This window comes from Ruditapes philippinarum, unplaced genomic scaffold (genome assembly GCF_026571515.1).
Source record: "Ruditapes philippinarum isolate M1 unplaced genomic scaffold, ASM2657151v2 ctg6732_1_1_1_1, whole genome shotgun sequence".
In the NCBI taxonomy this organism is placed as follows: domain Eukaryota; kingdom Metazoa; phylum Mollusca; class Bivalvia; order Venerida; family Veneridae; genus Ruditapes; species Ruditapes philippinarum.
In genome coordinates, this window is record NW_026852029.1 from 32324 (window position 1) to 46697 (window position 14374).

A 14374-nucleotide genomic window follows, 5' to 3' on the forward strand; every position below is an offset into this window, starting at 1 on the left:
TGACATTGACTCATAAATGACCTGTTTTATTTTTCTTTTGCTAAAATTCTATTTAGGCTTCGCTTCACCCCTACACACAACAAGCTTTCGGACCAGACTTTGAAGAAGACAAACAATTAATATTTGAGTCGTGTCACGACAAAACCAACATAATGTGTTTGCGACCAGCATGGATCCAGACCAGCCTGCGCATCCGCGCAGTCTGATCAGGATCCATGTTGTTCGCTATCAGTTTCTCTACTTGTAATAGGGTTTGTAAGCGAACAGCATGGATCCTGATCAGACTGCGCAGATGTCTGGATCTATGCTGGTCGCAAACCCATTATGTTGGTTTTGTCATGACACGGCTCATTTGAACTTGACAAATGAATGACATTGATCACGAAGGTCAATTTTGAATTTTGATTGTTTTGTATTTTGTAAATGGCTCTGACTTCATTATAAAGGAACAATTCCAAAATTTTCATAAAAAATCTACATAAAACTAAAGGTAAACTTTAATATTTACTTTAAGGATTTAATATTTACTGCCACCAGTCATATAAATTATTAGAAGAATTTTCTCATTTCTTCATAAAAATGTATCAGTTATGTCAAAATGTTCCTTGATAAAGCATGCCTAAAATTTAGCTGATTGTTAGATACTATAGACCATGTCATACTAGAAATAAATGATATGACAAGTGCTTGCAAAAAGTATTAGTTTTGATTTAAATATTCATTGGCGGTGAAGGGCCGGGTGCACACAAGTTTTTGTGTTCGATGTGGAACAGATAAGATCGAATCAATATATTAGAAAACGGGATCGACACCTTTATTATCATTTAATGTAATCAGCGGATCACATCTTTGGAAAATCGAAATATTTGCTTACGCGGGATCAGTTATTGAAAATCTAGCCAAGTGCATCATAAAGTTATATCTAATTTAATCATGCGTTCGTTTCTATTCTATGATTTTGCAAATTTCAAATTGATTGCGATTTGTATTACTTTAAAAACATCTGAATGTCCCAGATAAAGTATTTATAGTAGTATTAAAAGAACAGGTAATAAGTGAAATGATTGTTCTGAGACCCTATTAGATAATGAATTAAATGAATAAAGTAAATAAACAAATAAAAAAATTTGAATACCTCCTGGAAAGAAACAGCTTAATGCACGAAGTTAAACCGAGCGTTTTAGATAGATTTAATTATGAGTTAATAAATACAGCAATTAAGTTAAAATGAATTGGTCTTTAATGGACCACCAAAGCGCAAAAGAATTAAACTTAAAAGTTGCTGGCATGTGTTAGATACATGCTGGGATATTTACATGTATTTCTATAGCCGATTATAAAATGTTCTAAATTCTGGAAACAAAGTGTTACTATTCTTCATATAAATGATCATTCTACATCACTTACAACTTTATTGACATTTGTTTTTTTTCAAGCAACATTGCATTTAAATATCAACTACAACTACAAATATTTTATTGCATTAAAACAACATATCAAAGCATATCAAAAAGATACATTGCTATTGCTAATATCAATATTTTGAATAAATTGCACTCAAAATTATTAACGACAATAATAAAATAATCATTCAATTAGAAATTTGATAATTCGTGTAAATGTTTCGAATTTGATCAACTCATTAATAATTCATGATTTCTGCCCAGAGCATAATCAAATTAATGTGCAGTCACTGGGCACATATTAGACATGCGAACATTTTGCAGTGACGCGGAGAGCGGTATTTTACTTTCATCCAAACGTGAAAAAATATTTCATGATTAAAGAAAAATAAAAAAATAACAATCAGGCACGTGTATAAGTGACTATAAGAGAATATCTAAAATGCAGCAGGTTTTAAGAATTGTTTTAATGACTTTGTTTGTGTCCGTTCATAACACGGAGCATTCATTTACCGCGGAGTTTACGATGTCAAATATTTGCAGTGGGTCAGCTACAGGAAGTCAGGAAAGTGTTCACAGACATGTAACAAGCAAATTTATATGTGGCAATTTATGTGCACGGGCAGGGAAATGTGTTTCATTCTCATATCTGAGCGAGAATTACACGTGCATTCTGAACAGTGAACATATTCAACATACAACTGACACTGCCACGTGTGGAACTAATATTCTCTATGGGAGTAAAGTGAGTAAACACATCATACGCTTTTGTGAAACTTTATTAAAATAAAAAATAATCTTTGTTACTTGTATACTTTTTTAGTAGGCTGTAGGGACTCAAATTTATAAGTGGACTTGGATGCCCCTCCATTTTTGCTTTTTCTGGAAAATTAGGACTCATATGCCCTCTCCGTTCTACATGTACATGTATTGGGGATCAGATCCCCTCAATTTCCGTTTTCAGAAGAGGACGACTTAGATGTATGTATTTGGGTGTAAAATCAGATCCCCTCAATTTCCGTTTTCAGAATAGGATTAGGAAAAGCCTCTTCGTTTTACATGTATTCGAAGAAAACTCGGATGCCCCATCATTTATACTTTACTAGAAGAGAAGGAATTAGTGGACCTCCGTTCTGAAAGTCTAATTTAGTTTTAAAAAGGGACTCGGAAACCTATCCATTTCTGAATTTATACAGTAGTAGTAAGCTAGGATGTCCCACCATTTTTGCTTCTGTTGTTCGAAAGAATTATGATATAAACGTTTTTTCTGCAGTTGGTCAGAAACAAAATAATTCCCTTCGTCGGAAGGGCGTATAGTAAATTCAGCAAATGGTTTCACACATACAAAACAACAAATATCAGATGCAGTGTTATTAAAAAAATATTGGTAAATAAACACGACTGAGTGGGGCATAGTAAGTAAGTAGTAAAAACAATTGCTGATCTTTTTTTTGCGTCAAATATTTCTTTTACCATATTAAAAGCTTACAAATAGCGAATAATACATATTTCGTAATCTAACTTTGATATTTGATTCATGTATACACATTTTGATATAGGTTCAGTAAAAGACATAAAATTTGGTCGTTATCTCTTAGGATACCAAATTTTACATGATGACGGTTATTTTCCGGATGCCAAAGTAACTGAATTATTGTGAATCACCAGATTTCTGTCTTTATGCCGCGAGTATTTTCCACTTAGGTAAAACACCAAATTATAAATCATAATGGTTGTGCTGTTGTTTTTACTGCGTTTGGTTGCATATATCCTTTCATGAGTCGCGAAGAATATATAACGAATATATAACGATTTGGCCAACTAACAACGACTTGGCAACGACTTTGCCCACTGACAACGGCTTGGCCCTATCCCAGCAGGCACATCAACGTTGTTTCAACGTTGAATTATGGTCAGATTTCAACGTTGAAATAAGGTTGGATTTATATTCGGATTTGAAAGTTGAAACAACGTTGAAATTTCAACGTTGATACAACGTTGCAGCTTCAACGTTGGCACAACGTTGAAGTTTCAATGTCATTTCAACGTTGAAAACCCACCACATACTTTAATTTTGGATATAAAGCAAAGTAACCATGTTTAACAAAAATATCAAGACAATATTAAATACTTCAGATATTTTATTTCAAAAATACAGTTCAAGTGCAGCTTAAATTCACTTTAATAGTTTTAACAATTAAGCTACAATCTGTTCCAATCTTTCTTCCTAGATCTTTCTGGGTATGTCAAGTGTTTGAGTACTTCTTCTGGCTGTCTCATACTGCTTCTGCAAATAAAAATAAGAAGTTTGTAGTTAAAAGTGACTTGGTCAATCTCAAATTATACATATAAATTACTCAACTTAGTGATTTGTTTTTATCTTAAAATGCTTTTCTCTAAGATTTACATCATAAAAACAGCATAGAAATTGAAACGTAGCTAAGTTTGATATTGACAGCAAATACTGTATATAAGAAACAAAATCTTTTTAAAAGAGCTTATTTAAAGTCTCAACCTATGAATTGGTAAGAAAAACTGCTCCCACGCAGTTTCTTGCAGCATATCCCAAGAATTACTATCTGAGGCTCCTAAGCTAAGACGCTTTTATGCAGTCATAGAAATCAAAACATGTAAATTTTATATGAATAATGTTCAGGAATATTCCGAAAAAAAATCAATTTTGAACAAGATAAATACTCCAGTAGTTGAAAAATATACTTTGTGTTGTAAAAGAAATTCAAATAATAATAATTAATAAGAATAAATTACAATTTATACCTGACAGCTTTTATGTTGAAATGGTATACAGGCTACAGCTGCAATAACTCTAAAATTTCAGATAGGACCAGGATCTAGAATATACAATAATATATAGTAAAATAGAAAGATTTATTTTCCCCATTAAATTAACGACACTTGAACTTTTAAAAGTTTACGACTCAATTTGTTATTTACTTACTAATAATGTTTTTTTTTCAACTTATTAACACTGTATTCCATAGCTATACTACCAATATAAACTATAGTTATATATAATTGACGAATCGTCTTGGGACGTAAAATTATGTGGGCCGAACTACTTTATAGGTTTTCATTTTTATAATTGAGTTAAATTCTTATTAAGGATAGTAGTACAAGACAATGTTTAATAATATGAAAAATAATTAAGAAAGACAAATCTTTGGTAAATCGAATAAATTGCCAAGGACATCAATAACTTCAATGCTTACAGGACCTACCGAACCCAATCATTCAAATTAAGGTCGCGAAATACGTGTCAAAATGACTCAATCATACGTGTTTTCATCTCTCATTTATTTCATAAAGTAAATTCAAAGTAGAATTTTAAGAATAAATAATAATATTTAGAAAATAATTAGCTAACTAAAGTAAAACATTACGCGTATATCCTTCGAATCCAAATAAATTCGCCAAATGCGTGTTCGTTTTCCAAAATTTTCAAAAGCGCCACCATTGGCACACGATAATCATAGACAATACAAACAATATCATAGAAAATCAACAAATGTACTTCCCTGACCTACAGCGGGTTTGACTCATTCAAGTTATTAATTATATTATTCATAAGAACTAAAAAATTAAAAAACAAATAACAAAACATATTAACCAATATTTATAAAGCGTTAAAGAAGTGGAAAAATTATTTCCAACTTTATTTGTTTAAGTTCTACTTGAATCTAACGGAAATGATTGTTGCGCAAACTTTCCTGACAAAAATCAACGTTACAGGAGGTAATTCTAATAAGGGAATATAACACAAAATTAGTGGTCTAAAGTGTTTATAATGATTAAACTAAACTGTAAAACTCGCCCATCAAAACGTTGAAATCAACGTTTGTATATAACATTGGCATATATCCGTATGGTCGTCCATAGTTGAATATTGGTTGAACAACGTCACGACCATATTTCAACGTTGTTTCAACGTTGAAACAACGTCGAGTGCCTGATGACAACGATTTGGCCCATTGACAACGACTTACTGTCAACGACTTGGCTCACTGGCAACGACTTGGCCCACTGGCAACGACTTAGTCCACTGACAACGACTTAGACTTGGCCCACTCCCACTAGAAACTGGCAACGACTCACCCCACTGCTTGTCTGAGTTGTCTTACTTTTATATCAAGCATCTTTTTATTTCATTTCAAACACATATATGCTTACTGAGGTTTATTTAACGTGTATTAACTATAGTCGTTATATTTCTGGATAAATTGCATTTCGTTTTGATTGAAAGAACAATTTCACTGTCCTATCAGAATTACTAGAAATTTAAAAACCAACACCAATACAATCTTAATGCCCTCCAAGATAATTTTTATTTGTTTGGGTCGTCAGACCAAACAAATAATGGTAGCGAAATTTCAGACTCTAATGCTGTTAATTGCAAGTGCCGAAAGTTGGTCCGCTTTTTTTTTGAAGAGCGTTACTTCCTTTATATGTAACACTTAGGGCCGAAAAATTTAGGGGAGATCACTGCGTAAATTAGGGTCATATGACAGCCGGATTAATTTTCAAGGGCAAAATAATTCCCGAAATGGTGAAGATTTCTAATATTGTTTTTAATTCTTTAAAATATACATGCTTACAGTAAGCGCCATGATTATTTACACAAGTGTTAAAAAAAACAGTTAGCGTCGTTACAAACCCTAAATAGAATAATATGGTTTTCTTCAGGCCATTCTTATATAAAGTCACCGTGGTTCAAATTGTTTAAGTCAAATAAACGTTTGATCGAATATCAGTGTAGCAATTAGTCTTATAAAGCCAATCTACTACAATTAAAACGCTGGAAAGCATTGGTGGCACTATACAAAAACAAATTGTTGTATAATCTAAAAAACCTTCCCCTTTTTTTAAATTTCTGAGACCCAAAAAAATTTTCAGGGGCCTTCCCTTTTGTTTTGATTGTACATTGTAGTTCGCTATTTCATTTGTACCTTAAGGGTTTTAATTTAGTAAAGGAGGTTCCGAATTCCTCTCCGTGTTGTTTATTCAGAGGAGGATTCGAATGTCCCTTCATTTCTGAAGAATCGGATGCCCCATCCATTTTTGTTTTCCGCTATCATACTAATTTATATATAAATAATGATCAAATATCAATAGATTTAGTTTCTATGTTTGCAGGTGATAAAAAGTATATGCACAGAACCAGTAAACAACATGAGATTGTGCAATGGCTCAGGATATGGGGAAGTTAGCAGTAATAAGGGGCGAATCGAAGTTTTCTACGATGGACAATGGTGGGGTATTTGCGACGATCAATGGCAATCTTATTTAAATGGAGATGTGAATGCTAACGTTGTATGTACAACATTAGGATTTGTGTGAGTATAATTATAGAAACGTTATATAATATCAAAAACAATAAAAAAAACTCGAGTTTCATATCAGTGCGAGGGATGGTCCATAAATAGCCGGCATTAAGTCACAGATTCAATATCATTGATTACTCGTCCTAAATAAGAACACTTTATCAATATATTGTATATCCTATTACCAGCATATTCATATTTAACCTTCGACTTTATAATTTCAATTCATTTTATGATTTAGTTTTATTTTGTTTTCATTCAAATTTATAACCTAAAAATCATCATGATTTAAGAATTTGTTAAAGAAAAAAAAACAATCAATCAAACAAACAAACAGAAACATTTAAATAAAGTTTGAAGAGAAAAGTTTTGACAATTTCTGAGAACAACTTAAAACTTAATGAACAAGGTTAGAAATGACTGAAACCGATTAACTTTGCATGCAAAGCTGATGTCTTGACCTGTATGCTTTAATAAGACTAACAATTTAAAAAAAGTTAAACATTAATCTAAACAAACATGATTTGACATTTATTAAACATATCTACATGTCTATCATTTTCTATTTCCGGTGAGACAGAAGGGGGGAATCAGTAATGGATTCAGCGTTTGGTGATGGTTCTTTGTCGTTTCTTATAGATGATGTCGCCTGCGATGGAACGGAAGTGTCTCTTGTAGACTGCGCCCACAATGGGATTGGTGTACATAACTGTAGCCCGAATGAATTTGTCGGTGTCGTCTGTTCATAAGACAATAATATATATAATTATATTAGAATAGCATACAAATAAATCAGCAAGCAGTATTATTTGCCATGTTTCTGCTTACATTTCACAGCTGTATGTTTATATCACTGGTTTATTTTTTCTGTTTTTTTTTGCTTATAAAAATGGTAATAAATGATTTTGTTTTCTGTTTTGTAATGGTAAGTCAAGAATAACACAATCCAGTGTCGTTCCTTAGATTATAATAGGACTAGAGTGGTTGTTAAATTTACATTTTATAATCATTTTCTGCATCTTAAACAACTGACAGCAGTTGAAAAAGTCATGAACACTATATTGTATCATAGTTTGGAGATGCTTCTATTGAAAATATGTCAGAGTTTAATCGTATACCCATAAATGCACAATGCGTTAACTGGAGTGCAGATATAAGTTACCCGCACTCTAGCTGGTTACCCGCACTCTAGCTGGTTACCCACACTGCTAGCTGGTTTACCCGCAACTCTAGCTGCCGCAACTGTTTATTGTGAGGACAGGGAAAGTTTTTTATTTTGCCTATGATGCAAAAGAGAAAAGATCATCAAAACATTCGGCAATCTAATTTATAATCGAGGGCGACGCCCCCCCCCCCCCCCTCATACAAATCACATAGCCTCGTGTTTCGACCATCTCATACAAATCACATAGCCTCGTGTTTCGACACATCATACAGATCACATAGCCTCGTGTTTCAACCATCTCATACAAATCACATAGCCTCGTGTTTCGACCATCTTTGAGTGATTTATTTTCATAACTATCTACATTTTGTTCTGCCATCATTTATATTGTAATGTTGCAAAAGAATTAACTTCAGTATCAAAAATAAGGTCCAGTATCATTTAGTACAATAGCTTATTACTAATAAAGCATAAAACTATCTGACTACCTTGTTATTTTATCATTAAACGGTGGCGTGCAATGTCGAAAGGTAAAAATACGTCTTATTCAAGAGTCGATACATTTAGTATGCCTAATGATCTATATACCAAAAGTGTATGGTAGGGAAGTCGCAAAGCACTGCAAAGCATCGTTGTAATTTCGGGTTGACCGAACCTGTTCATTGGCCCCCACTCAGCATCCACGCTAGCGGCAGGAATTTTATGCCCACCCAGCAATCACACTGGCAGATTGGAACATTTACTTCGATACTTGTATTATGAAAATGTATGTAGAACATTTATGCTATTCTATCAAAAGTTGCAGGCGCAATGACACCAAAAAGAAAACCAAATTAGTAAATGGTAGTATATAATCTATTCATAAAAAAGATCATAAACCCTACAAAATGTCACATTGAACAGCATGTGACTCATAAATGCATAAAACAGACTCGAACATATACCAGCCAAGCTCGAAAACGTGTTCTTGCGTCGACCTGATGGTGTAGGTTCGGGTGGATGGAGGTTGCTTAATCCGTTTTATTCGTAAAACGTCGCCCTCCCCGTATACTTGTATAGGATATCGACCGAGTACGAGGTAAAGATCGATGTACGAGGCCGATATCCAACTTACACACCGTAAAACTATATTGGCTTGAGCAATGGCTGATTCGAAGCATTTGATGAAATGTACAACGATTATTTTTAACACAACGCATAATCAGGCAAGCTTTTATCAACGTTCTGCTTAAATACAATATATATTTTGCATTTAACTATGCTTTTCCCTTTAAAATAATAATAATCAAAAAAGCTAAATGTGCAATTTGTCAATAATAAAGTGAAATGTTCTGTAATGGAAGATATGTTAAAGAATGAATAATTTTGTTGATAGTATTTCGTAGCAGACAATGCAGATTCTATGCCATTTGTCCTAAGACAGTTGCACCCCCTACCCCCACCCCCTCCCCCCGCACGGACGTTTGTCCCCTTATTTTGCTGTTCTGACTTGTCACTTTTCATCTCGTGTATAGATTTTTTATATGGAAATGGAAACATTTTTAGTTCATTTATTTTATGAATGCTATTTTGATTTTCACACATTTGCGCTACAGTTTTTATGTATTTAAGCACATTGAAATAATGGAATATTTTAACATTTTTAAAACAGGGAGGAGGCAAATGCCCGCCCCTTCCAAAGGTATGAGGGAACAAATGACCGCCACTACAAAAAGGAGGGAAACTTCCGAGGGAGCAACTGTCCGAAGGGCAATGTCCGGATACCAAGCAGACCACGAAAGACTTACATATGTATATTGTTGGCAAGTGTGAGATACATGAACCGGAACTATATTTTATATAGCAGATTATAAAGTGTTCTAAAATAAAGTATGATCCTTTATCATAATTTTTTTATACTAAATCACTTATAACTTTATTAACATTTTAAAATCGTATGCTGTGATTTCTGCTATATAGTTGAATTGATATGAACTTGAAGCGTCTATATTTTTATATATTGTGAACTTAATGACAGAAGAACCACTTAGATTACTATTACTTTAAAAAATTGGCGCGATTAAATAAATGTAAATGAATTTGATATGCTATCCATTATTTTTTTCAAAGATTTAATGTAGGGATGCTGGAATAATTGCTTAGTGCATTCAATAAACATTATCTTGTTTAAAAAATGTATCCCGATTTTGTAAGACAGGAACATTATATGACAATCATTTACATTTTATTTCATTTTTTAATTTTTGATTGCATTTTATGTTTTCTTTGTCTGCGCGTTGGCAGGTCTATTTTTTCGAGCGGGTCTGTCTAATTAAGACAGACCTGTGCACGTGCAAAAAGATAGACCTCATAATGGACTTGACTTTTTTACATCCAAGAAATATAGACCTGTCACAAACAATAGAGGATGTGTGTATTGATGGAACACGAAAACATCAGAAAACGCACGAAAATCACGAGATTTTAAACTTGCTCGTCTGTGAAGAATTACATAGGCGTAGACAACTGTTAAAATTACGGGGCGACCTTACCACAGTTTTGAGCATATATCTCGGCGGCCGATTCACCCGCCCGGCTTTCCTGTATAAGTGACTGAATACCAATCCTAAATGATTTCTGTTTCAAGTAGGCGTACAATAAGTATTTATCATTAGTGTAAAATCAATAAATGGAATAATATATTACACGTGCACACCGCTTTATAAAGCATAATCTTCTGTTGGCTATAACAATACCACAAGTCAGAATAAACCCCGGCTTTTTCAGGGGAATAGCTGTATTTTACCTTTAATTTGTCCCGGAAGCGACGGTTTTGATGGAAATGCTAAAAATGAAATATGAAGACGTTTACAATCTGGCTGTCCAATCAAGTCGCCTTTATCATTATTTGAAAAACAGACGTTTAAAATAATTTGTGCACCACGAGTGCTTATTGAAAACCAAGAGCTACGCTCATTTGTTTCAATGAATGGCTAGCCACATTCTCAGAATATTGGCACGTAAAAAACGTGCAAATCCAGTAAATCATTTTCATCACAAGATTGCCCCATGTTTGGACATATTTTAGATTTGGATTTATCTTACATCGACCAGCAATGCTTGTACGTATTATATTTTTATATTTAATTTGATATTCTCGATGTATTGTCTTATTTTTAGATGTACATCTAACTTTCTAACGAACACAGATGTTTTATAGGATTTTTTAATTTTTTTTATAATCAGATAGCCTCGTGTTTCGATGCTCTTGCTCATAGGAACTCTGGAACAGGACCGCATATTGCGGCCAATAAATCCGAATCCGTACCGGCTTTACATATTGTTTGTCTGGCCTTTGAATATATTTTCATATTATGCGAGCGTGTGGTCTTAAATTATCTAATCTCAATTTAATTTAATCTGCTAATTTGAAAATCAGTCAAATTTACGGTATATTGAAAAAAGAAAAGCTTGTCTTTTTTTATAATACCGTAAAATTTGACCAGTTTTAAAAGAGACAGATTGGGTTCAATTGATAACATATTTTTTGAGGCCATATTCTCGGATAATACTAAAAGAAGATATTTAGACGTAGCAGAAACGTTTTTAAAAACCGTTACACGATCGAAAATATGCGCCGCAATCTGCGGTCCCGTTCTCGAGTTCCTATGGCTCTTTCTATTACTTAATCGGACACAATTTATTCTTATTTATTATAAACGTGTTAAAAATGACTGCCATGATTAAACTCGTTCAAAATGCGTCACTGTAATTTGGGTAGGTTTCAAGCTTGGTAGGGTCCACACGCGTGGAATGATGAGTTAAAAATCCATTAAAGTCCTAAACGCTATGCATAGGTCCCTACATGACTCTAATCTTTTAATTTGAATTACTAGTATCGGATTAGTGGATTACAGCAAGAATTTCGCCACAACATATTTCTTAACAAAAGAGCCCATGTCAAAATTTGTGGTTAAATTAATTGTTATTCAACATGTTCAAATAAAAGGTCAGAGTAGGGATCTACTTATCCTTCAAATTCACTTACTTCCGGTTGTAAGCATCCCATATATACTTTTAACGTTTCAAAGCCATGTTTGTCCCTTATATAGAAGAGATAGAGGCATTATGCGTCTTTAAAGGTTGTACATATACCAGAATCCTCATCAGTTCATCAACGATCAATGTCAAGCCGGTTGCGAGGATTTTTAACTCGTAAGTAAGCGCCCACGTTAATATGGCAACGCTAAACGTTAAACTTTCAGCAAAAGATATAGGAGTGTAACCGTGACAAGGACATAGACTTAGGGCAGGGGACTTTACCACCAGACCATGGCCACCCGCAGGAAGTGGGCTTTACCGCTTAAAGTCAAAAGCCCCTGCTATTCCCTGAGGGCGGGGCAATAGTTGCAAAAAACAAGTGCATTTAAACACAATTTATAAAATGATGAACTTAGCAGTGTGAATATCATAATGTATATGTGTAGTCTGTGCTTAATTGACCATGGGAATCTCTTGAAGCTCAGATAACGTACCTTTTTACAGTCTGACGTCATATACAAAATATAATTGAGCCACGTCACGACAAAACCATCATAGTGGGTTTGCGACCAGCATGGATCCAGACCAGCCTGCGCTTACGCGCAGCCTGATCAGGATCCATGCTGTTCGCTTACCAACTTTATTATAAGTAGAGAAACTGATAGCGAACAGCATGGATCCTGATCAGACTGCGCGGATTTAATAAAACTATGGAAAGCCTAAGCTGCCATAAATATGTAATTTCAATCTGTGATAAATTTTGAATTTATCTTTATAAACAGTCCATTAAGAAACAGTCGGTTTACTTAAAGATCGTTCGGCACGACATTATTGTTGTGCTTGTGGTAATTTAGTTCTTTTTATTCGGCTATTTTCTAGTTTGGTGTTTCCGGTATTTCTCACTTGAATACTGTTGAGTCTACCTTAGGATGTGCGGCCTGCTTTTTAAATTCGTCTTTTGACTTACAAATCTGAGATTTGCAGGGCACACGCATTTTTTTAACCTGGGGATCTTATGCCGCTTTTCATTGAATGGCACTTACGTGTCACATTGAAGGTTCCATGATAACCGCCGTATGAACACATCTGCGGATGTTTCAAAATTCAAATTATACCAGTTCATGTTAAATGATGAATTCTGCTGAAGCCGGTGCTAGGGGGCGTGGACGGTAGTTTGCACTTGACAGTGCCGTCCATGAACAGGCTCAATCAAACCGAGCCTGCAACATTTTCAATTTTGCCGTGTTGGGCTTTCTCTAGGGATTCTTATTTTTTTCTATTTTACTCGACTGATAGTAAGCTGATTTACAAAGGTAAATGTATTACAGTTTATTGACGCTACTGTAATCCAACTGGAGGAGATTTCAATCACTAAAACAAAATATTTTAGTGAGACTACTTTTGACATATACATGGTATTACCAGACAATATTGTAACTCATTCGAAGTAATCCCCATGCAAACAATACTAGATGAAAATGACCTTCACGGATATCTGGATCAAAGAGCGCGACTTCCAGATCACTCTGTCCTACTTAGCACGTTTTATACAAGTGAGTCAAAGCGGTTAAATTCTAACGATTTACACGGAGGTGAACGTGAAAGACAATCGAAACCTAAATACAAGCTAGACAAAATACCCCATAACTTTATGCAAAGTGAAATATCTCGAATTGCGATAAATGAAATTATTACTGCAATTCAGTCATCCAGAAAATCGCAATCAGAAATCGATGATATTAATTCAAAACTATGCCACACTATTATATCTGAAATGCAAAATATGATACCTACTGTTACAGCTAAAAATAGATCGAAAAGACGCCACAGACACTGTAAACCATATTGGAATGAGGACTTGAGTATATCATGGAAAAATATGTGTGGTAAAGAGAGAGCGTTCTTAAAATGCCACGAACCTAGGTCAGTAAAGACAGCTAAAAGGGCAGATTATATCGCAGCTAGAAATCAGTTTGATAAATTACTACGACAGTGTGAACGCGCACACAGACAATCGTTCGCTGCTGATATTGAAAACATGTCAACGTCTAATCCCAACGAATTTTGGAACAAAATAAACAGTTTTGGTCCTAGAAAAAATAATACGATACCCATGCAAGTACGGGATCAGGATGGAAATATCATATGTGATGAGAAAAGTGTTTTGGAAAGATGGAAAATGGACTTCTCAAACTTGTATAATGGATGTAATAGCGATGAATTTGAACAAGGTCATTATGATCGCACTAAAATGCATAAACATTTAATTGAACTTGACATAGCCGGTCCTCTCTACACATCCAACTCCCAGTTAAACCACAATATCTCAATTGAAGAAATTTCTTCCGTAGTTATGGCTACAAAATCTAAATCAGCCGCAGGCATAGACAATATACCGTACGCTGTACTGAAATTTCCACAAGTCATAAATCACACTGGCCATAGCT

The 14374-nt window shown here is 34.2% G+C and overlaps 1 protein-coding gene across 1 annotated transcript in view; it reads left to right on the forward strand.

The window, feature by feature from the left end:
- Positions 1-10883: 10883 nt before the first annotated feature.
- Positions 10884-14374, forward strand: part of LOC132747084 (uncharacterized) — a 39444-nt gene continuing 35953 nt past the window's right edge. The window contains exon 1 of the mRNA XM_060736396.1: positions 10884-11008. Coding sequence (XP_060592379.1) covers positions 11003-11008 — 6 coding nt within the window. The 5' untranslated portion in view covers positions 10884-11002. The remainder of the gene's footprint in view (positions 11009-14374) is intronic.